The sequence below is a fragment of the Cibotium barometz genome, chromosome 50 (genome assembly GCF_041138505.1).
Source record: "Cibotium barometz isolate CiBa-2024 chromosome 50, ASM4113850v1, whole genome shotgun sequence".
Lineage (NCBI taxonomy): Eukaryota > Viridiplantae > Streptophyta > Polypodiopsida > Cyatheales > Cibotiaceae > Cibotium > Cibotium barometz.
In genome coordinates, this window is record NC_141095.1 from 21,229,152 (window position 1) to 21,254,970 (window position 25,819).

Consider the following 25,819-nt stretch of genomic DNA (forward strand, 5'->3'; position numbering starts at 1 on the left):
GCCCATCGGAGACGGGTCACGACACTAGTCTTTTTAGTTCTTTGTTTGGTTCTTCTTGTACATTAGAATCAATATAGTACGTGGCTTGGGTTGAGGGGGTGCTCTCTAAGCTTTTGTTCCCTACCAAGTGACCTAATACCTTATTTTTTTGTTGAGAGAGGTAGGTTTCTTTTATTTTGGTGACATGAGAGGTGGAGGGGGGGTGTGCGGGTGGGGTGGGGTGAGTCGATTTGAACTCACACCCGCATAGTAAAGCTTGGACACTTTACACTTCCCCACTGGGGGTTGGGGGGGTGGGGTGACGTGAGAAGGTGGAGGGGGGGGGGGGGACTCCCGGAGGAGGTGCGTGGGCGGGGTGGGGTGGGGTGAGTTTATTCGAACTCACACCCGCATAGTAAAGCTTGGACACTTTACACTCCCCCACTAGGGGGGTGCGTGGGTGGGGTGGGGTGAGTCGATTCGAACTCACACCCGCATAGTAAAGCTTGGACACTTTACACTGGGTGCGGTGACGAACTCACACATGCATAGTAAAGCTCGGACACTTTACATTCCCCCCCACTGGGGGTTGGGGGGTGGGGTGAGTCGATTCGAATGCAGACCCGCATAGTAAAGCTTGGACACTTTACACTCCCCCACCCAAGGGGGAAGTTACCAAGTAAGTGGCCTAACACTATTCTATACCGGAAGATGTGCTCGTCTCGCAAAGCATCGAACGCCTATGCCTCGGTCTGTCATGTTTTGTATGCAGACTTGGGCGGTTGGATGCTTGTGAAGATGGACGGTCACTCAATACTTAGCCAACACATGTGGGTAGATAGATGGGACAATCTCATGGGTGTAGTTTTTTAGACTGATGATGATGCTGTGACCACCCGCCTTCAAACTTCAAAGCTATGGCTGCTTTAAGATTTTCCATCAGGCTTCCTTTTCAACAGGATAATACCATCCCAACCAGGGCTGCTCCCCTTGCTTCATCAAGAAGTGCATACAATGCCACCATATCCATCTCTTCATTGGGGTTGATGCCCCAGCCTACCTCTGCAACAGCAGCATCATCATCAACAACAACAAGGTGGAGCTCGCCTGTGTTGGCTTCCATCTTCCCATTCTCTAAGAAAAAAGACAAGCAGACTGTAAAGCAGGAGCTTCTGCAGGCCATGGCGCCTCTTGATCGCGGCGCAGATGCCACCCCCGATGACCAGTCCCGCATAGAGAAGGTACTTTTTCTTGTCAGATATGTCGAATTAGGGTTTTCAATAGCTTCCCTGTGTTAAATTAGGGTTTTCAACAGTGCTTACCGAGCTTGCAACAGGAGCATTGTGTTGAATTAGGGTTTCCTACAGTTCAGTTAGGGTTACGGTAGGGTAAGAGAAGATACGCATCCTTCTCAGGGTGCTTTGTGTCAAATTAGGCTTGACAGAACTTTCTTCTCTCTATGTCAAATTCAGGTAAAACATGTGTATTTAGGGTGGTTCTCTCATAACACACCATTGCTTTGTTGCTCTCGCTATCAAACCAGGTTTCGTGGTTCTGTGTCAAGCAACATTAATCACTTTCATTCTGTTTAATATTAGGGTTATAGTTATTGAACAGTTTGTGGATGCTGCATCTGATTAACGGTTTTTTCTTCACCTATCTTCACACTTACCATCTCCTGCAGATTGTGCAAAGCTTAGAAACCCTTAGTCCTGTCAAAGACACAGTGAAATCCCCTCTCATAAATGGGAAGTGGGAGCTTCTCTACACCACCTCGGAAACCATTTTAAAAAAGCAGGTGAGAGATTTGCTGCTTTGAGCAGAATTACTTGATTTGCACTAGTCATACAACTAATTAACCACAAGAGTAACTAAAGTGGCTTCACTTAGCCAGCCATTGCGGCTTCAATTCCAACAGATTGTGTTTCTGAAGTATGCAGAGGCCAAAACTTCTAAGGCCGGGGGGACCAATCTTCCAGGCTATCAATAATGATACATTGAGAGCACAAAATCTTGAGACGTGGCCCTTCTTCAACCAGGTGATTGATTACTTGTTTTCTGCACATGGTGCATTCACACATGCTCTCGCATGAGCATGTGGGTGTACTTATAGACAATCTACACATAATTTATATTGTAGTGACATGTATTGAACTTGATTAGGTGTGATTATCATGGTGTAGGTTACTGCAAATTTGACTCCATTGAGTGGGAGAAAGGTGGCAGTTAAATTCGATGTCTTTAAGATTGCAAGCCTGGTAATAAATCTTCCTCTTTGTTCGATAATGTATTAGAGGTTTGAAATATCATGAATGTGTTCCAAATGCACAGCAGTAAGGTGATGATCTTCACTAATTAACATATTCCTTTGACTCGTCTTTTTTATCGGCACTGCCTACCAAACATAACACTTTTTTCCTACATCTGTCGATTTTCTGGATCCTTGCTACTTTGATTCACGTCAGAGTTATTATTGTTGGCCTATGCCTGGAACCTCAGTGGTTGCTTAACTTATACCTTCTCCTTAAGGATTCCAAAGCAAATTTCATCTCCATCTTCATCATTGGACATCCCTCGTGTGCTGTCAATGCCAGGACACTGCAAATAACGATCAATCTGGCTGTGTTGAAAGTCTCCTTTTGATGAAGGTGACTAAACAGCTGCTGTGTATCAGTCAAGTGAGGTGCATGGAACATTGAAGCTAGCTTGGTTTAGTAGCAAACCAAGGAAGCTGCAGGCTGCCCGCTCCATTTTTGGTGCTTGAGGTTGAAGTCTTGGTTAAAGGGAAAATTTAACCTTGAAATTTGATCTGCAAATTCAACATATTTCAAAACAGAGGTAAATAAATTGCTTCTTGTTTCTTGTCTATTATCTCCTCTCTACATTGGGTATGCCATTGGCATGACATCTTGCAGAGAAATGACAGTCAATACATTATACCTTCTTCCTAAAGTTAAAGTTGTAGTTATAGGGAACGAGGAAACGGAATCGGGAGCAGAAATAGAAACGGCAATTTCAGGTGCCTGCTATGTTACCAAGGGAGATGCAAAATAAGGGGGAGGGGGGAGAAGAAGAGGGAGGAGAAACACATGGAGATGTAAGAAATTTGGAGAGTATATGATTAGAGATTGGGGGACAGCATATTGGTGAGGAGAAAGAACAAAAGAGAAGCTAATATTGGGGTTTTGGAGGACACCCACACCCACATGCACATTCTCTTATTACTCTTTTGTATAGCCTTTTTTTCTGCATTTAGCCTCAAAAGACAGTAGCATAATTTATCTGTCTATCTTGGTTCTCTGATCTCTCTCTCTCTTTCTCTCTCTCTAACATGCGGAAGCTTTGGAGAAGATCGGTAACTTCAATGCTCAGAAATCAGCACTCTTTTCGTGACGGAATTAACGCACAAACTATATGAAGATGTGCAGAAAATAGAGAGAGAGAGAGAGATGGAGAGGACACAATATTGGGTCCCAAATACCCTCTGTAGGGCCCCCACCACGGATGGTGTATTTGCTTTATTAGAATGATGTGAATCTGAACAGAAAATACAGAAAACCTTGACCTTTCTTGGCTGGGAATTCCCTGCCCTTGACCTGCAGTCCTTCACCCCTTTGCTTAGCACCTTCTTGGCTTGTCTAGCCCCTTTATGCTTGAGCTCTTGGTGAGAAATGAGATGAAATGATGGGATTGTGGGCTCACCCTTTTATACTACTCCAACAAGAGCAGTCGGCCAGTTCTAAACCAGGCAGCTAGCATAAAATGTCCCACGACTGAATAATTCAGCATTTAATGTTGAAAAAAACACAAAATGTTGCGCATTTTTTTCCTAATTGGCTGGGCATCATGCGCCTGATATCTGGATGGCTGGACAATGCTTTTGCAAACATCTTGAGGGCTGGGCAGCCTGTATGAGCTGCCCCATACCTGCCCTACAGCCATACAAAGGCTGCATCTCCTGAATGTCTGCCTTTAGCCTATCCCTAGGGCTGTCCTACAGCCCCTCCATGGCTGGTGGGTTCAGCCAGGGCCTTCCTCGCCCTCATGGGGGTGGTTCCACACGATCCCCATGCCCACACAAAGACCCGGGGTAGCCCTAGGCCCCTTGTTCTAAACGCAAACCCTAACTAACTGCTCAGTGATCTGGCATCCGGTACCATACCAGATACACAGAATCACTGACATCATTCCAGAGGGAGACTCACAGCGCGGATTGGCATTGTTTCATGTGCAGGATAGTGCACACCTGACCTTGGACTCATGTGTAGGACAATGCACACCTGACCTCGAACGACCGAGATGGATCCCTGGCTGACTCGTCCCTCTCCTTTTCTCTATCTCATTCTTGCATAGGAAATAAGATGGTTGTTTTGACATCTTTATTACGTTGAAGGCAATGGAAGTGTCTTTGAATCACAAATGTGTCTTAAGGATTTCTAACTAACAAAAGTAAAAGGTTGCTGGTTGTTTTACTGGCTCTAGGTTGAAGGCATTGGGTAAATTGTGGGTGCATGATGAAGCTTTTGTGTTGAATAGCAAGTTAGGGGTCTACACAGTAAAGTTCACGTTATAGAGCTTGAGGCAGGTTCACAAAAGTAGAAGGCTGCTGGTTAGGGGTCTACACAATAAACTTCACGTTATAGAGCTTGAGGCAAGTTCACAAAAGTAGAAGGTTACTGGTTGTTTTACTGGTTCTAGGTTGAAGGCATTGGGTAAATTGTGGGTGCATGATGAAGCTTTTATGTGGTGTCGAATAGCAAGTTAGGGGTCTACACGATAAAGTTCACGTTATAGAGCTTGAGGCAAGGGGAGTGTCGTGTTGGCATTAAAACATGAATAAGATGCATTGTTCAATACAAGCATGTTCTATGTGATGGGTATATCATTTTGTCAATATGATTGCGAGAATAATGTTTGTGAGTGTGGGAATATTTTTGCAGATTAGTATCAAGGCTCCTGATCGTGCTCGAGGTGAACTAGAAATAACATATCTAGACGAAGAATTGCGGTATGTTTCCTTCATAACTTCTCAAAACTACTTTTTCTTGTGCACCTTGTATCAGGGAGGCTGTATGGGCAGGCTGATGCAGCATTGACGGGAGTATGGATGTTGTAGCATGTTCTGTTGGCCAACATCTACCAGCCATGATGCCCACCTCTAAAGCTGTGTATCTTTGGATTTCACAAGCCAACAAACATTGCATGCTTACTGAAGTCCATGCGTCCAGAGATGAACGAAGTTGACTTGCGTTGACCAGCACGCTCAGTGTTGACCAGCATTAGTTAGGGTTTGATTGGCTCTTTTGACTATATTTAAGCAGGTATGATATGTTCTGTGCAGCTACGACGTTCTGACCAAGGTTGACTGGTTCAAGGAGCCTTGAGCAAGGCATTCCCTATGTATCTGTGGGCCATATGCATGATAATCTGATATCGGGGCGTGAGCCATTGAAGAGATTTATTTCTCTGATTATAAGTAAATGTGATTTCTGGGTATAGTGGAACATGGGATTACAATACCTGTGACACTGAGAGCCAAACTCTCTTGTTGCATTGGTGTTGGTTTTGGTGTGGTATAATTTGGCCAACTTAGATCATGCGGATGACTTGGCATGAATGTAGAATGAGTTCCTGTAGCGAGGCGGTGGATGTACACTATGCAATGGGCTTGTGTTCTTCTGGAATAAAAGACACCCTAAAGAAGGGGGGTGGGGAACAGCTCAGTTCTTCTCATCCCCGGTGTGGTGTATAGTATATTTGTGTGGCATGCTTTACTGCATGGTGGTTCCTCTCTTCCAAGGGGTTGAATAATTTTATGAAGACTGACATCATCTTTTTTCAATGCAGAATTTCACGGGGAGACAAAGGCAATTTATTTGTTTTGAAGATGGTTGATCCCAGCTATAGAGTTCCTACATAGGCGTTAATTATTTGGCAACCTCTGTTTTGCGAATATTAGTCTTGCATTTCTTTTCAACTACATGAGAATCTTGGGCAAAAATCTCTTTTCCGTACATGTTTCTATGTAACAGAAGCTGTATCATAATGTAATTGAACATAATATGAGCTTCTCTCTGAAGCACCTTTTACATAGTTGTCAAGCAAGCTGCAAAGGTCTTGTGGATATTTTTACCTTCGCGGATATTTTAGGTTTAATGTTCTAGGTGCATTTGAAATTATTGATGTCTCTGTTAGTATTGTGTCGCCCTTAGTTCCCATGATTCCTGTAGAGTCTACTGATGGGCATTCTTTTGTGGATTACATGCTTGATCTTATCCAAAAGAGCGACATGACTGTGTGTGTGTGTGTGTGTGTGAGAGAGAGAGAGAGAGAGAGAGAGAGAGAGAGTGGTGTGTGTGTGTGTGTGTGGTGAGGGGTGTGAGAGAGCGAATGTGCCCCGTCGCTGCCGAGCGCCCTACTAGGGTTCTGCTGTGCTCCTGTGACCCCTTTTGGGTCCTTACCTTCAGCGTCCACACGTCTGTGGGTCCTCCCTTGGCTGTGGTGCGACCTTCTTCAGCCCTGTTGTCCTTGCGCAGCCCCTTGGATCCTCATGCTGTGCGCGTGAGTTGCTGGGGCTTTCCTTGGTCCTTCGTTCCTTCACTTCAGGGTCTCCTCCTGTGCGCGTAGCCCTGAGGGGTGGTCTGTCCACCTGCTTCCCTTTCCTCGCCTCTTCTTCTTCTTCCCAGCCCCGTGTGTGTGTGTGTGTGTGTTCCTGTACAGCCGCTCAGCCAGCAGTGTGTGTGTGTTTCCCTGTGTATGTGTGTTTTTCATGGCTTCCCCCAAAGCTCAGAATTCTGCAGTGTACCTCCGTGACAAGGAAAGGCGTGTTCGTTCTTCCAGCGTTGAAGCTAAACGCTGGCAAACTATGATGTAGGATTGCCGCCCCGATTCTGTGGATGCACAGGTTGTTTTTGATGCGACGTATGAGGGGTTTGCTGAAATTTGTAAGGCTTGGAATAAGCCGCGTCTGGAGCACACAGTATCGATTGCATTGCCTGCAATAGTTTCTCCAATCAAGCGTTTTGCTGAAAATGCAGTGATTTTGTTTTTTCCGGGCCAGATGCCAAATGCTGATGATGTGGGACAATGGTTAAACTCTGAGCTTAAAGCATGTGCAATAGATGGTGTGTTTTTTGCTGCAAGGGGCTTTTATGAAGTATGTGTTCTGAGCCGCTCTTCTAACAAATGTTATTGGAAAGTCATCCATGTATTTTGGCCTGCAAATGATACATGTTTTGCCTTGGTCGCCAATGCAGGATTATCAGAGCCTCATTCGTCATAAATGTCGGTTTGGGTGGAGGTAGTTGATTTCCCAAAGTGTTTGGCAGATGATTGCAAGCAGTCTTGGTAAAGTCATATGCCCTCCACGAATAGATGGGAATGGTAACAGATTTTGTATTCTCTGAGATACGGATGTTGCTACACCTCCCTCCATCATGTTGCATATTGATGGTATCTTGATGGGTCCTGCTTTTCTTGAATTAAAATGGGGTATGTTTGTTGGTGCGTGCTTGAAATGCAAGAAATTTGGTCATATGGCATCTGAATGCCCTGAGGCACTTTTGCAGCTGCCTATTGTTGCTATGCACCTTGCGAAAGTGGCTGAAAACAGCCATGCTCCGCACCCTCAAAAGGGCAAATCCCCCTCATTAATGGATCAGCCCCTTGATAAGGGAAAGGGCAAGCTCATTACTCTGTCTCCTGTCTCTATTACTAAGGCAAAAATTACTGATAAAGGTGATGCTTTTGCCTGGCAAATGCCTATAAAGACAATCCTTGCCAAACCTCGCATGCTTCCTACTCGCAACTGGACTGCCTCTACTTTTTCTGGTCAATCCACTACTTCAGCTGAAGTCCGTGGAGTTGGAAAATTATGGGCAGCAGTAGTAAAGTCTGGCACTATTTTATGATGAACCTATGTATGAGATGGGACATGTTGCTATGGCAACTGACTTGCTTTTGCCTATGCAAGGGGATGCAGGGAGTCACAGCTTGATGATGTTGTGACACATCACGTAGTTGATTTTTTTGCTACTCCTAGACCTTCTTCTGCTGAAATTGCAGCCAGGGATGTGTTCTTACGATGTGTGCACCCTATTCTTTCTGAGGATGAGGCTCTTGCGTTGGAGGTGCCGTTTACCGAGGAGGAGTTGAAGGCTGCTTTGGTTGCTCGAAATCCCTTGGATGGGATGGTCTTACTCTTGAGTTTTTTGCTGAGTCCTGGGATGACCTGAGTCCTGTATTTCTCGGCATGATTAATGATGCTTAGCTTTCTGGTCAAGTGTCTCAATCATGGAAAAAGGGTTTGCTGCGATTGATCCTTAAAAAACAGCTCCGTGAACGTTTGTCGGACTGACATCCTGTTACTCTTATGCCAGTGGTTTATAAGCTGGTTTCTAAGATGTTGGTTCTTATATTGGCATAGAGTATGCCAAATACACTGGACAGGATGTTCTAATCATGAAAGTGGACATTGAGAAAGCTTTTGATATTGCTCACTGGGATTTCATTGCAACAGTTATGGCCAAGTTGGGATTTGGTTCTAAAATGCAAAATGTGGTGCATTGGCTCTATGTGGATGGTTCTTCCTGTTGCCTTTTAGCAGATGCTCTGTCTTCTTCATGGACATTGGGTCGCTCGGTTCGGCAAGGATATGCTCTCAGTGCTTTGCTATATGCCATTGCAACTCATCCTTTGTTGTTATACATGGATGTTTTGGTTTCTGAGCAGTGTTTGCATGGCATTGATATTCCTGGGGGGCAGACTTTTGTTAGCCACGCTTATGCTGATGACTCTTTTTTCTTCTTGTGTAACTCTCAGTCAGATCTTTGAAACATTGTGCAGGCCCTTGATTTGTATGGTTTGGCGGTGGGGTTGAAAGTTAATTTTGCCAAATCAAAACTTCTGTCTTTGAATGAGCAGGATTGGCATCGTTTGTTGTGGCCCGGATTATTGCTCCCTCTCCTAATCATATCGTGCGGCATTTGGGGTACCCCATTGGTTGGAATATTTCATTGGCACAAGAAAGGCAATGGGTATTGCATAAACTTTTCCATAAGCTAGACTATTGGAAGCTTTCCACGTGGCTACTTCACGTTCGCTTGCGGATTGTGCAGTTCATCATTATGGCCTATGTACAGTTTCATTTGCCGTTGATCCCTTGGTCTTCTTCAGACGTCGACCATTTCATGTCTAGGGCAATGGAATGTCTTTGGCGTACAAAAATTGGCCGAAAGGCGGTTCGTCTTCTCAAATGCAGTTATGTTTGTGCACCAAAGATGCATGGTGGTTTGAACATCCGTAACATTCGTGTTCATCTACTTGCTCGCAAGGCTATGCTTTTGCCTACTTTCTTAGAGCATGCTTTCTCACTTCGTTGCTTCTGTTAGAACGGATGCTTGTGGCCACTAGATACTCGGTATTCCGGATGTCATATTTGGGAGTTTTCATGGCATTATTCCAGGATGTCCATTTTCCACCCGTCTGCTTTCAGATTGGCAGCAGGTTTTGGCATACTTATCTTGGTCAGGATGATTGCCGAGGATCTAGGCAACTCACTTCGTCACCAGAGCATCCATTGGAGTCGAGTGTTTGCCTCTCCTTTGGCCCATACTCAGCTTCGTAAGGCTTATTTTCTACATCAGATGGGCATTTGTCTGGTGGCTGATGTTGTGGATGATAGTGGCTATACCCTTTCTTTTCCACAAGCCAAGACACGGTTTCATCTGGGGATTCATCACCGGCCTATATGGCATGCTATTGCTGATCTATTGCAGCCTTTTCAGTGAATACCTTGCTTGTATGAATCTCTTCCGTTGCTTGATTGGACATTTGATCGAGGGCTTCTAGGTTAGTTATTCCTCTTTATTCTATGCGGACTTGTCGGCTAAAAAAGCTTACGATCTTCTTCTTCCACAGCCATGGATTTAGGAGCATGGTAATCACTTTTGGCATTTGGATAAGTCACTATCTTGGTGGAAAACTTGTCTTCAGTGAATTTGGAAAAGCGAGCTTCCTCTCAAGCAACGAGTCTTTCTGTGGCGATTTCTAGTCGGAGTCCTCTCAATTGGTGTCCTTCTGGTTGCTGCTAGACACATTCCATCATCGACTTGCCCTACCTGCTCACATATAAGAGAGATGGTCCTGCATCTTCTATGGGCTTGCCCTACTGCTCATGATTTTTTGGCCCACCTGACAACTCAGTTGCATGCCCAGTTTCCTAGTATTTCCTTTGGCATACATTTTTGCTCTTTGGCAGATATGCCCCGACACTTGATTATGATCTCTTTTTTTCATGGTGCCGTTGTTGGGATTTGTGGACATTATACCATGCTCACAACACTGTTGTTTAGGCAGACTTGGATAGATCTCTTCTCCTTTTTCTGCTTCTCTTTGATGCGGTCCCTCCAAGATGCACATTATCTTGGAGACCTTTCCACGGCCCAAGTGGAAGTGTTTTCTCACTGTTTCTAGTTTTTCTGTAGTAGTTGTCCCATGTTGGGGTAGCTATGAATGTACATTACACTTTTTATGAAACAATGGTTTTGAGAGAGAGAGAGAGAGAGAGAGAGAGAGAGAGAGAGAAGCATACATACAAATGCCAAATTACAACCCGCTCTAGGAAACCATTATTTCAATGTTTGCCAAATTTCACATATCCGAGCAGTCTTGACTTGCATCCACATCAAGCCCAAATCTCGATAAAATGGTTATTGATGCTTTCCCAAATTATGTACCAAGACTTTTGTAAAATAAATGTGAAAGGATCGGGGGAAGCATGCACACGCGAGGAGAGAGGGAGAGAAGAGGAAGAACACACAGCACGTGGGTGGGGAGACTCCAAAGTGGTAGCTCCCCCTATACAGTATATCACTATATGTATAGGGTACAGTGGGCGGGCGCCCGTGACTCGGGCGGCCGGGCAAGGCACATACGCCTTTACCCCAACAACCTCCCACCTAAAGGCCAATGTGCCGATAAGTGAAAGCCTACTAGCCTGCAACTAGTGTATGTACAATGGATGAGAGATATGACTGACTCTCAACCAACGCCCACGCTCGCTCTCGAGCTATATGCATGCATCTGTATCCGCTCTAGTGATAACCATACGTGTGTATCCCTGCTAGAGCATGCACGCACATCCTGCAGGTATCTCGTAATGACCTGCACTACTCCCCCATGCTCAATGCCAGTGTCAGTCACCGTACGACTAACAACTCCCACTGCAAATGCTCCCACTGTAGCTGCTATGTCGGGCCTCGAGATCAACATCTCGTACATGAGGGCACCGAACGCTGATGCGACCCTGGCAATCTCTGCCAACCTGACAAGCTCTGTCAACTGTGACTCAAAACTCCACTCAAGGTAATGCGTGATCTCCGGGGAACTGGCCACCTCCCCCCTGAACTGGAGATCATGGCACTCTAACTCCGAAACTTGGAGTGTCTCCTCGTGCCCTCTGCATATCACATGCATACCAAGAGTATCTCCCTGTCGCCCTGAATCCTGTATGTCCGCATCAAGCTCTGGCATAAGCATATCAAGAAATGACTGCATCACTACTGTATCCTCAGCATCTAAATCAGTCATCTCCGCCATCATACCCGATGACTCGCCCCGCTGTGACTCACTAGAGCACTCCCGCTCTACCTGTCTATGTGAAGACGTCTGCACAGTCTCCAACTGTGGCTCACTAGAGCTAACCTGCTCTACCTGACTGTCTATAGACTGCACCTGCACAACTGGCTCAACCTGCTCGACCAATGTTTGAGCGTCCTGTGACTCGTCTGACATAAGCATGTCAAAGAACTCCATGTCACTCATCTCCATCATAGGAGGCATCTCCATCATAGGAGGGATAATCTGCTGTGTCTCACTAGAGCACTCCCGCTCTACATGCTTATACGAAGACATATCCTGCACAGCTAGATCTACGTGCTCAACTGATGTCTGAGCATCCTGCAGCACAACTGCAAAAGAGACACGTCTCGTCTCTCGCTCTATACATGGCTGCAGTGTCGCAATCGAGACTATCTCGTCTCGTACATCAGATACATGCAATGGATAGACCAAGCCACTCCGGGCTCCTCTCGCAATCACTAGCGATCCGCAATGCATCTGAAAAGAGTGCTCTCTAAGCACTACGCGACAACCACTATCCTGTAGCTGTCTCACTGAGATCAAGCTCTGTCTCGGTCCAGGCACGTAACGTACATGACGTAGCATAAAGGATGCACCACTGGGCAACAACAAGCATACATCTCCTGCACCTGCAATGTCATAGGCTGATCCGTCAGCCAGGTGTACACATCTGATTCTCCCACTAGAGAAGCTGCTAAACCACTCACGACATGATGTGATGTGGAAGACTGCATCATCATCTAGTAACCATCGAGAAGAAGTGTCACCTTTACCAGACATGTAAGCAAGAGGAACACTAGACGTAAACGTGACATCACCGTCACTGGCATACTCGGCCACCTCTCTAGTCTGTGTCAAAGCCGTCTTTGCATCATGCATACATCTCTGTTGCTGTCTCATACGTCTAAAACAGCGACGCCTAATGTGCCCTGTGTGACCACAATGCCAACAACGCATGTATCGGCAACTACGAGACCGTCGTCTCTCACGAGTCGTCACTCTTGACTCGGAACCGTCACACATAATGGATGTCGTATCAATGAAAAACCGCATATGCGTCAAAGTGGGAGATCACTCAACCACTATGCCAATCAAACCTGATCAATGCATCAATGTGATGCAACCATATGCAACAATCGGGGAATGCCTCGTCCGGAATGACTGAGCAAACATGCTCCCGCAGTGACTATACATGAGCTGCACCCTGTCTCAAAACACTGCAAACCTGTGAGCTAATCGCCAAGCTCACCTATGAGCTAATTGCCAAGCTCACGTGTGCGATATCGAGGCATACACACACAAATCTCCCACCTGCAGAGATATCCAGCATGTAAAAGTTGAGTGCTATCTCAATCGCAACCTGGATCGCAACAACCAATGCGCATAAAAATCTGGGAAAAATTTCGCCAGAGTTCTGACAGTAAAACGGCTATATACCCAATAACCAACAACTGCCTGTAAATCTCAAAACCATGAGCATCCAATACGCATCAAACCGCACTCAATGCATACATAAACTCTGCAAAGTGTTCTGCAAATGACTATCAATGTGGGAGTCACACTCGACCACTAAATCCTGTACTCCACCTGGCCGAGCAAACACAGCTCGCAATCAACAAAGCTCACACACTTTGTCTACATATGCAAGAGGCATAATCAGCATCAAACACCTGTCATGGCATCCACTGGGCGCAAGCAACGCATCCAAAATGGGCATCCAAAACTGAGCATCCAAGTGTGGGCACACCTGTCAAAGTGTCATCCACACAAATGGGCAAACAGGTGGTACAATCCGGGAGACCTCTCGACCGAAATCACTGTGACTAGGCTCTCACATGCGCACACCCTCGCAATGCAACCTTTTGCCTTACCAAGCTCACCACATGTCGCGTACATGACCAGCGGGAACAAACCTTTGGATAAGGTTTACATCAAAAGGTGCATAACCTGCAATCAACCAGAGAAGGCAGCCCGTACATGCTCCAATGAGATGTGAGCAAATGTCGGGCTGAAGTGAGCTCCCTACGGGTAGTAAAATCGCTCTCAACAGAGCGCACAAGCACTGTCAAAGTGCTATCATGCATAAATCATGCGCATAAGCTCCCGTTGAAGCTGATCTGTGATTGAGTGGCATCTCTGAGAGGCCGTCAATGGCTATGCATATATAAGACCATATGCGTAGGTTGGCATACCATAAGTTCCATACAATGGAGAATCTTGATGCTCACCACGATTTTGCCTGCTGCTGTGGGAACAGCCCCTTAAAAAAAGCTTAATATTAAGCTTAAATTAAACCTTATCCTTCAAGGTTTAAAAACCTGCACACTGCGTCAAAGCCCTGCAGTCGGCACATTCAAGAGGCGGCAGCCCCAGCACGATTTTCAGCACAACGGCAGGCAAAAGAGGTCAATGGATTCTAAGGGAGCAGGCAAAGGCGGCAGAGGGAAACCAAAAAAAAAGTCCGTGTCCAAGACTGTGAAAATAGGGCTTCAATTCCTGTAGGTCGCCTGGCTCGCTACCTCAAGAAGGGACGCTATGCCCAGCGTATCGGATCTGCTGCCCCTGTCTACCTTGCTGCTATGTAATTAAGACGCTGCTTGCTTACCAAAAACAGCCCACACTCTGAGCATTTTTGCTACAGCACCACACTTAATATACGTGTCCACTGGTCAATCTCGCCTTGCAAAATGCCTGAGCACTCTCCAGCGCAGCTGAATATGTTTTGCAGCAGCCCGTGAAACAATGACGTTCCAGCTTACAGTCGCTCCAATCCAGCTTACACGCCAAGCTTACATGACCTTCTGCTGCATCTCCTGCGCACACATTGTCACTCTGCAGCAACTCCTGCAATCGGTGCACTCCTAGTCTTCCAATCTCTACAACAAGAGCTGAAGCTCTCTGCAGCAACTCAACCTTATCTTCTCCTCGCCATAGATTGCGTTCACGCGCCGGAGGTGCCGCAAGCACCACAATGGCTCCCGGCTCGCAGATCTGACATCGCAACCGTACTACAGCGCTCGAAGCTCAGCTTCGAGCTCCTCCGTCGCCGTCGCAACCACGCACTGCTCACGCACACCCGCAAGCGCACACACGCGCACGCGGCACCAAGCTCTGATACCAGTTGAAAGGATCGGGGGAAGCATGCACACGCGAGGAGAGAGGGAGAGAAGAGGAAGAACACACAGCACGTGGGTGGGGAGACTCCAAAGTGGTAGCTCCCCATATACAGTATATCACTATATGTATAGGGTACAGTGGGCGGGCGCCCGTGACTCGGGCGGCCGGGCAAGGCACATACGCCTTTACCCCAACAAAATGCATCTTTGAATTGATATAACCATGAAAAAAAAATACCAAATAATAAACATGACATAAATTTTGTACAACCTTATCAGCTTGTGTGAAGGCAAGATAGCTGGTTCATCATAGCTTCTAAGTTTGTCCATGTAGTCCCAAATCCTAAAATCAGCAGAAAAATCACTTTTGGGAGTTGAAAATTGTGAATCATATTTCTTAGTTGATTGTATTGTTATTCCACACTTGTTCAAACATTTCATATAAACAAAAATATGTCATATGTTTTTGTAGGACAATGTTCTTACGCCCTCTCATGCCAACTGTGGTGCAATAGCAAAACATGTAATCTAGATCATAATCTTGTTGAAGAATTTTACGGAGCTTATATTACATTTAGTGACATCTCCCCATCTTTTGAAAACAATCATCCTCAACTGGGCAATGACCATATATATGTATATTCCAAAATATCAAACAGACAAAGGCTTAATTGCAAAATCCGTATATATATAGTCATATTTCTATGTAGAGATCCAATAATCCATATTTCCATAAGGAAATCCAAACCATCCATACCCCATTTCGGGAATCCGAAAAAGCCATGTCAGATAGAAGCACAAGGGCCCGCTCTTCAAGGAGAAGCAACCCCTTGTTTCCCAATCCTTAGTGTCACATCAAACACATGCTACTCTCCACTGGCTTCCATGCATGCACATGTGAGCACCAAGCCGAGAAATAGAAGATGGACTGACCATGCACACGGATGTATAATGTCCACTGGATTTGAGCGCAGATAACAAGTTCCCAACATACTAGATCGATTGGGGTAGAGACAAGTCCCTTGCCAACAAGGTGCCAGTTTGGTGTAGAGATAAGTTTCCTATCAATGAGGCATCATGTCCACTTTACCACTTGCACCCTATGTTGGTACTCTCAACACACACCTTGGAGGAGAGGTGGGCTCAAGTCTGAAACATGAGATATCACTCACGGCATAAATATCATGGTGCCCCATAAGCATTTTTTGCTACTCTCTCTTCTTCTATGGGGGGTGGTATTTGCACCACATCAATTGCACAATTGACTTAGTTATGTGTGATTAAGACTCTTGCATGTGACATTGGTTCTAGAGCATTGTGTGTGTGATGGAGCAGATGTTGCAAATGAAGGATGGAATGGAAGAAACAATTGGCAGTTTTGGTGGAGATGATACAGTTGTGCCCATTGTATTTATGAGTTTGGTGAGGAGTATTTTCCAAGTAGTACCTGCCATTTTCCACTAGTACCACAAATAAGCATTTTAGCAGGAGGGGGTCTGGACATACATTCATTCTTTATGTGTAAGTTTTGGGTTAGTGATGTACACTATTTGGGTGCTCGGTAGACATAAATGATGTACACTACCTCATTGTGAGCCCCAATCTAGCCCTAATGTCAATGGATCTATGGGCAATGGCTTGTATGGGTTGGCCCCTTGTCTCTCAGCATGTCCTCTCAATACTCCGTCCCTATTGTCGTCTCCTAAGCTCTATCAGGCACATCTTGAGACCATCACTAGTCTCTCACATACTTCTAGGAATCATGTTGATTATGCCTGTGTCTGCACACTATGCAATGACAATGATGTTTCCTTGATCCCTAAATTGGCATTTCGAGCTTAGCACAAGGCTATAGGAAGGGGATTGGCACAACAATTGCACCCACACACATCACATGTACAACCGATGTGAGTGAAAATTTTCAAACTTACGCCAAAATTCCATAGAGTTGGAATGTTAAGAAATAAAGCTTGATTAAGCTCAAGGTGGATCAAAGCATATGAGGAACATGATTAGGCATATTGATTAAGATAATACAAAGAGTGATTAGGCTAATAGCAAGGTAATGACAATTGATTGATAACAAACCCACATAATCTCATTGCATTAGCTTGATCCAAGTACATGCTTATATACCTCTCATAGAGCTCCCAACTCACAAGATGTGTGCACCCTAGTGCCAACCATGTGTCCATAAATGCTCATGCTACATGTGCCTCCTTGCACTTCCCATGCGCTAACTTTTTCACCTTTGACTTCACCTTTTACAAATGACCAAACAAATCGACCTTTGCCAATGTACCCTTAGTACATTCTTTTCTAATGTACATGCTTCTCCCCTTTCTCTATTCATGTTGCACCCTCACACTTTGCTTTTCTCAACACCTCCCCTCAATTTGATGAGGATCTAACACCTAACATGTATTGAACTGACCTACACTCCATATTCATATGGTTGGAGTGGTCCATCTAGGTTGCTCTATGAGCTACTGTCTTCCCTTGAATCCACTTCTCTTCTTCTATTAGCGCTACCTTTTTCACCTTTGACTTCACCTTTTACAAATGACCACACAAATCGACCTTTGCCAATGTACCCTTAGTATATTATTTTCTAATGTACATGCTTCTCCCCTTTCTCTATTCATGTTGCACCCTCACACTTTGCTTTTCTCAACACCTCCCCTCAATTTGATGAGGATCTAACACCTAACATGTATTGAACTGACCTACACTCCATATTCATATGGTTGGAGCGGTCCATCTAGGTTTCTCTATGAGCTACTGTCTTCCCTTGAATCCACTTCTCTTCTTCTATTAGTGCTGCTTCCACTCCTACAATGGTTGGATCTAGGATGTTCTTCAACGTAGCCACTAAGGGCCCATAATCCTCAAGTGTCATTCTTTTTAATAATATGGCTATGGCATCCTCGTCTTCTACTGGTGTCCCAATGCCATCCAATTGTTGAGTTATACTCTTCATTTTGTTAAGGTGTGCTGAAAGTGATTCACTATGCTTAATGTCCAAGCCAAAGAATTGTATTTTCAAGCTTACTTTTGAATTCTTTTTCTTTGCTCCAAACAATTTCTCCAGCTCATACCAAGCACCCTTAGATGTATCTTGTGATGCAATGTGATGGATAAATCCATCTCCCAATCCTAATGCAATGATAGCTAATATCCTTTCATCCTAGCTTATAACCATTTTTTCTTTACATCCCCTTCATCCTCCAGACATTTTTCCCTTCCATTTACAATGCTCCATAGCCCATCCTTCATTAACATGAATTTGATTTTGACTTGCCATGTGTGGAAGGACTCCCCTTTAAACTTATGAAGCAACAGATGAAGTATTCATTTTAGCACTTGAGTACTACTCAAGGTCAGTGTCTAATCTCAATACAAGAGTGATTTGAATAAAGAGGGTAGTGCTAATACAAGGAATTAACCATGAAACCTCAAGGCAAGCTTATTGTTTTTAGGCAAAAAATTGGTAGTGTTCAAGTGAGCAATTGACTGTTCAAATCAAGGGGGAAATTTAATGTGGTGGTAAATTCTTGTAAAGCAACTCCCAAATTTGTAATTTGAGCTCTCACTTGTCCAGAATCATCAAAAAATGAGTAAGATAAAGGCTATTATGGAGAGAAAGCCAATTTTCTAATCTTGATTTACAACTTAATTAGCTCATCCATTGATGTAAGACTTCCATAAATGAGCTAAATTAGACATGTTAAGCCCAATTTATAGTATTAATGAGTGAGAGTCTCAAATTTTTCACCTTCAGCTCAGATTTTTGCCACGTGTTTTCAGTTGTTGTCTCTTGTACACTGGAGCAAATGAGGTAAGATTTGATATCTAATATCTTCATACCATGCTTCAACCACTTCTAAAAGGAATTAGACTAATTCCTCTTGTACGCGCGACGAATGGGCACAACTTGCAGTCGGCGTGGCAAAGCAGTTTGTGAGAAGGCGCAGCGAGACTGAGATTAATTCCTCTTGGTTGAAGTACCTCCCCCTTGATGTGCTCTAGCTCCCCCAAAACTTTTGTGTCAAATGGTCAAGTGTGCAATTAGAACAACCAGAACTTCCAAGCTCTAGGAGGGAAAAACAAGGATTAGTGAACAAGGGATTCTATAGTGAAAGATTAGTACTTCCTAGTTAACTACTAGCTTAGGAGATTAATAAAGGGACATAGCTATGATACCATGTTAAGAAATCAAGCTTGATTAAGCTTAAGGTTGATCAAAACATATGAGGAATATGCAAGATAATGACAATTACTTGATAACAAACCCACATAATCTCATTGCATTAGCTTGATCCAAGTACATGCTTATATAGCTCTCTCATGGAGCTCCCAACTCACAAGATTTGTGCACCCTAGTGCAAACCATGTGTCCATAAATGCTCACAATACATAAATTCTCACACTAGTGCCAAGATGTGTGCACCCTTGTGCAAACTATGTGTCCATAAATGCTTACTACATGTGCATCCTTGCACTTTCCATATGCTACCTTTTGGACCTTTAAATTCTCCTTTTACAAATGACCAAACAAAATAATTTTTGCTAATGTACCCTTAGTCTATTCTTTTCTAATGTGCATGCTCCTCCCCTTTCTCTATTCATGTTGCACCCTCACACATTGTTTTTCTCAACACCTCCCCTCAATGTGATAAGGGTCTAACACCTAACAAGTATCGACCTGACCTACACTCCATACTCATATGGTTAGAGCGGTCGATCTAGGTTTCTCTATGAGCTACAATGTTGGCTTTGTCTTGACACTTTACACACTGGGAGAGTGGGGTTACAACGAGGGGTTAGGCGCCATGCTCCTCATATCATCTAGACGAGATGATCGGTGTTGCCTCCATCCTATGAGGCCACATCACTATCTTCCTTCTTTGACATTACATTGGCTGCTTCGGCTCTCTTTTTGTGCCAACAATCCTTTGCTATGTGACAAATCTTACCACAATGATAACAAGTTATCCTTGTCCTTGGTCCTTCTCTGTTCCTCGGTCTTGGTCCTCTTGAGAAGAGTGTTTTCTCTTCACTCGATGTAGCTTGAACCGTCTTCCCTCGAATCCGCTTCTCTTCTTCTATGAGTGATGCTTCCACTCCTGCAATGGTTGGAGCTGGGAGGTTCTTCAAGGTAGCCACTAAGGACCCATAATCCTCAAGTGTTATACTTTTTAATAATATGGCTATGGCATCCTCTTCTTTAACACCTTACCTAATGCTAGCCAATTCTTGAGTTATACTCTTCATTTTGTTAAGGTGTGCTAAAAGTGATTCAGTATCCGTAATGTCCAAGCCAAAGAATTGTAAATTTGTAATTTGAGCTCTCACTTGTGCAGAATCATCAAAAAATGAGTAAGATAAAGGCTTGTTAACAAAGGCTATTATGGAGAGCAAGCCAATTTTCTAATCTTGATTTACAACTTAATTAGCTCATCCATTGATGTAAGACTTCCATAAATGAGCTAAATTAGACAATTTTAATCCCAATTTATACTATTAATGAGTAAGTCTCAATTTTTTCATCTCCAGCTAAGATTTTCATTGCCTGTGTCTTTGGTTGTCGCTCATACAACAGACCAAATGAGGTAAGATTTGATATCTAATATCCTCATACCATGCTTCAACCACTCCTAAAAGGAATTAGACTAATTCCTCTTGTACACGACGAATGGGCAAATCTTGCAGTCGACGTGGTAAAGCAGTTTGCGAGAAGGGTGTAGCGAGACTGAGATTAATTCCTCTTGGCTGACGTACCTCCTTGATGTTCTCTAGCTCCCCCAAAAAAATGCTCAAGTGTGTAATGAGAACTAGCACTTCCAAGATCTAGGAGGGAAAAACAAGGATTAGTGATGAACAAGTGATTTTATAGTGAAAGATTAGTACTTCCTAGTTAACTATTAGCTTAGGAGATTAATGAAGGGACATGGCTATGATAAGATGTTAAGAAATAAAGCTTGATTAAGCTCAAGGTGGATCAAAGAATACGAGGAATATGATTAGGTATATTGATTAAGATAATACAAAGAGTGATTAGGCTAATAGCAAGATAATGATAACTGATTGATACATAATCTCATTGCATTAACTTGATCCAAGTACATGCTTTATAGCTCTCACGGAGCTCCCAACTCACAAGATGTGTGCACCCTAGTGCTAACCATAATGTGTCCATAAATTCTCACACTACATGTGCCTCCTTGCACTTTCTATGTGCTACCTTTTTACCTTTGACTTCACCTTTTACAAATGACCAAACAAATCAACCTTTGCCAACGTACCCTTAGTCTATTCTTTTCAAATGTGCATGCTCTTCCCCTTGCTCTATTCATGTTGCACCCTCACACATTTCTTTTCTCAACATGGAGATCTTGTATCCCACCTAGAGGTCTTTAACCAATTTTGATAGGCATGGGTCCATCACTTTGTACTCAGCCTTGAAGGCAAGGAGGTGCAATTGTTCCAATGCTTGGACCCTTGGCACAAAGGCACTTTCAAAGCAATGAGAGAGGCCTTCAATCTTGGATTTGCACCCTACGGGCCCAAATGGAGCCTCATAATCCAATTGTTCCAATTGAAAAATAATCATAGGAAACCTTACGCGACTACATCTCACACATTAAGTCCCTCGATTCGCATTGCGAAGAAAGGAAAAATTTGAGTGAAAAGCACTTAATGACCCATTTCCTCTTGGTCTTGCACAATCCAAGGCTTCACGTGACCACATGTTGGTGAATGACCCCTCCACCTTTGATCAAGCCTACATGGGTGATCTTTCTCAATGACAACAGGTGAGAAAGCCATTTCACGCAATTGGCCACCGAGCCAATGACAACCCAAAGCTCATTTGTAACATTACCCTCATCTCCTCTTGGGCACCATGCATTATTTTTGGCACCACCCCCAACTAACCACTCACACATAGCACCACCACGACCTTCTACAGTGCCCACTTTCCATTCCAACTATTGCCTCTCGAGGCAAACCCCATTGATCAAGGAAAGATTCAAACATGGTCCATTGCTAAGTCCATGGAGCCCATGCGCTCCAACACCCCTGAGGCCCCCATAACACATCATTATTCCTTTGCCAATACCTCACATGGACCCTAAACCAATTGTGCACACCATTGGTGTACCCATTGGGAAACCACCTCTTTAGTGTTTCCTATACCAGGGATCCTATAGAGTGGTTGAATTACCTCAAAAGAAAAGCCTACCAGTGACACCACAATGTCATTGGCCGGATGTGGAATCAACCATTACTTCAAGGATTGTGCTTTGCAATCAGTTTCTCACTCCATGATCATCCATCACAACAACTCCCTAAGGAGCTGCGACAAAAGGCCCAATTGGTCAAAGGTTAGGTAACCCCAAGCATAACAAAGCCAACAACGATGGGTGCCTACCAACGTGTGCCAAGCTTAAGGCTTCCATGAAGGCAACACACACTTGTGGCTCCCAAAACCCCAATCAAAAGCTTGTCCTCCGCGTCGACAACCTACATGTAGTTCAAAGCCTCGTTGACAAAAAACCAAGAAGCCTCGTCAACCACGGGCCCTCATCACTCAGCAACAATGGGTGCCCAAACATTTCTTAGAAGCCCAAGGCTTCAATGATGGAAATTCCATCATTTGGATCCCATGACATAACCCTCAACAGTTGGCCCCCAAACCACACAAACCAAGCCAATCCATGTCCCAGCAGCGACGCAGATGGTTTGGTGTGACTAGCAAGAAATCAAGTCCCCCCTTAATTAACTAAATCCTATGGACTTTCCCTCATCCCAGGCACTCAAAAGCTTAATTTTCCCAGTCCTTTCAATCAAAAGAGCTTCATCCATGACACACCACCCCACCCCTTGACTTCATCACCAACCTAAGGGGTAATTCCTCCACAAATGTTAGAGCTGATCTAACCACTCAAAGATAACCTCAAGGATAAGCTCACAAATCTAGCCAAATGGGCTAATTAGTACAAAACCCTCTTTTGGGGGGTGCTGACCAATAAACACGTACGTCCTCACCCACTTGAGTACCCAAAAAAAAGTCTAGGTGATTAGGAATATCTAGGTAATTAGGACCACGGGCACACCTTTTGCCCTCGCCCATGCACAACACTTGCAATTCTCAGTGGGTGGGCTCTGTCAATGCGCACACACCACACAAAGCTTCATCATCGATAGCCATCCAAGTACATCTCTGGATGGGGGGACCATGGTGGATGCAAGCCTGGTCAATGGTATGACTCATTGCCTCAAACTTCTTAATCACCCCCAATAACTCTGCTTCATACCTTTGATTAGCTCTCACGCATCTCTCAAAATAGACACAAAACCAGGGTACTAAGGCAGCAAAGTCTACACTTAGGCCATAGCCCCTCACCACATGAAACCTATTAATGTTTCTCTCTTACCAAGAAAACCAGCCCACACACTCACAAAGAACTTGGCACACAAAAAATATCATCTTCCTCACCATCCTCACTCTGACCTTCTTCTTCCATAGCTAGATATTCAAGAAAGAACAAGAAACAAGAAACATAAGAGAGAGAGTTGTGCCAAAATGAGAGAGAAAGAAAAGTGGAAGAAGCATGCACATAAGGAGTCGTGCATAACTTCCTCAACTAACTCCCACTAATTTTCTTGATATTATAAAAAATTAAGTACATCTTTTGCCTAAGGTCCAAAGACCTTTCATTTTTGCAACTAAAGAACTAAAAAGTATCCCCCACAACCTTCCAAAAGTTGAGAAAACTTACACCCAAATATTTTATTGACCATGTCTTTTAAATGTTATGCAGACCCGCTAATATTGCCATGTCAAATTACAATGGATTTTACATTGCAAAACACATAAAATAAGATGATTTAATAGTCAAATGCTGAAGCGTCCTCACATGAACACTTGGAAAGAACACTTTTCCTTGGAATAAGCACCTCAAACATGTTGATAAAGAAACCACATCTCTTGAACACTTCACTTCACTTCTCTTCACATTGGACCACCTCAATTGGTACCCGTCCAAAAACACCAACACACACTTTCACACTTCACACCTCATCTTCAACTTCTTCACCTTCTTCATCCCAACACCTCATAAGATTTGCCACTTTGATTTTGAAAGAAAAAGGTAAAAGAATAGCCCCAAAATGAGCACAAGTGTGCCCACAACTCAGCAAAGAAGGCATGAAAACCACCTTTGATTAAAGCTCATCAAAACCATGACTAAACCATGGTAAATTTTCCCAAAAAGATTAAGCATTGAGCACACCCTCTCAAATGATGTGTCATGAAGAACTCCACCCAAATTATATATGTGTTAGTTTTGTGGGTTTTGAAAGGCAATAGATGGGTTTTATTTTGCATGAAAAAGAAAGCCTACACTAAAGGCTCTTATGTTGGTGGTGAATTGGGTTATTGGCTAAAAAACAATAGATTTGGATTATGGCATATGAACAAGGGTTATGTCAAGATTTTTTTTAAAACAATAATATTCTTAAAGATAATATTATGAAAAAGGATAAGGTTAATAATAACCTTATCTTCCCCGACTAAAACAAGAAGCACAGGGTCCATTTGCAAAGAAGGTCGCCATCTCCTTTGGAGAAGATTCGGATCGATGCCTTGCCCAACCTAATTGTTCGTCATCTCACAGGTCTAGACATCACCATGATGAGGATCTTTCCCCATCGATTTTGATTCCCCTTGGTAAGAGAAAAGCTCATCGTTTGCTAGGATCAGATTGCCCTTGTCTCAAGAAATCCGTCACCCACGGGTATTACTGTCACGGAAGTGAGATTTTTGAAATATTATATTATCCAATTTTTGTAAAAAAATAAAGCTTGTAGAGTAAGCTTGGGCTAAAATAGCCATGTAACCTATTTTTAAAGTAATAAAAATATATAAATACTCAAGCGGGGATGCTTTTTGGGCACACGCTTGGAGGGAAGTTGGGACCCAATCTGTTGTTTCTCTCGCGTCTGTATTTTTATGTCGGTACACTTCCCGAGGTCCCATATACTTTCTCGTTTCAGTGGTATCAGAGCAGCCCAGGGTACGCTTTGCCAGAAAGGTTTGTGTTTGGGGCACTCAGACGGCCCCATGCCTATTGGTCCTCTGTGTGAAGGTGTAAAGAAGCACAAGCACGAAGACCAAGGAACCACCTCACATGAATGTCACATCAGTAGGAGCCGCAAGACACATTGATGAGAGGAACTGGTTAGGCGACGACAGAGCAGCAGCGTCGGGCACCGCACCGGTTTGACACACCGATAAACAGGAAAATAGTGGCACCTTCGACGACAACATGCAATCGGTGTCTGACACACTGACGAATAGGCAAATATTGGGCACCGCCGACAGCACAATAGGCCTAGCAAACAGACATTGCCTACCAGCGATCGCACATAGACCACTGAATAGCAATAATGAGGCACAAGCGATGAAAAGCTAGCAGCGAGGGACGCCATCAATAGCCCGTGTGTCTCCTAAAGACAAATACAAATGAGCCCCCTATTTTTCCTTTATACTTTCCTTACGATGCTACTTGATGCTATATGGGATAAAGGGAACCCTTGCATGGTAGCGACAAGTCAGCCACCACGGGAGGAGAAGAAAGAAAAGAAGAAGAAGATTCAGAAGAAGAAGAAAAGAAAAAGAGCAGAAGAAGAGGAGGAGGAGGAGAGAAAATGAAAAGAAGAAGAAGAAAAAAGAAAAAGAGGAGAGAGAAGAAAGAGAAGAAGAAGAAGAAAAAGAAAAAGAAAAAGAAAAAGAAAAAGAGAAGAAGAAGAAGAAGAAGAAGAAGAAAAAGAAAAAGAAAAAGAGAAGAAGAAGAAGAAGAAGAAGAAGAAGAAGAAGAAGAGGAGGAGGAAGAGGAGGAGGAGAGAAAAGAAAGAGAAAAAAAGGACAAGAGAGGAAAAGAAGAAGAAGAAAAAGAGGAGAGAGAAGAGAGAGAAGAAGAAAAAGAAGGAGAGGAGAAGAGAAAAGAAAGAGAAGAGGAGGAGAGAGAAGAAAGAGAAGAAGAGGAGGAGAGAGAAGAAAGAGAAGAAGGAGAAAAAAG

The 25,819-nt window shown here is 43.9% G+C and overlaps 2 protein-coding genes across 2 annotated transcripts; one reads left to right on the forward strand and one right to left on the reverse strand.

The window, feature by feature from the left end:
- Window positions 1–828: 828 nt before the first annotated feature.
- On the forward strand, window positions 829–6,072 carry LOC147609929 (putative plastid-lipid-associated protein 4, chloroplastic). Its single transcript, XM_086786997.1, has 6 exons — window positions 829–1,220; window positions 1,664–1,777; window positions 1,920–2,018; window positions 2,163–2,237; window positions 4,920–4,987; window positions 5,827–6,072. Exons 1-6 carry the CDS (start codon window positions 897–899, stop codon window positions 5,897–5,899), a joined length of 753 nt encoding a protein of 250 aa, XP_086643123.1. The 5' UTR covers window positions 829–896; the 3' UTR covers window positions 5,900–6,072.
- A 4,733-nt stretch (window positions 6,073–10,805) lies between these two features.
- On the reverse strand, window positions 10,806–14,811 carry LOC147609930 (uncharacterized). Its single transcript, XM_086787064.1, has one exon. The coding sequence runs from the start codon at window positions 12,670–12,672 to the stop codon at window positions 11,020–11,022; it is 1,653 nt and encodes a 550-aa protein (XP_086643190.1). The 5' UTR covers window positions 12,673–14,811; the 3' UTR covers window positions 10,806–11,019.
- Window positions 14,812–25,819: the final 11,008 nt, after the last annotated feature.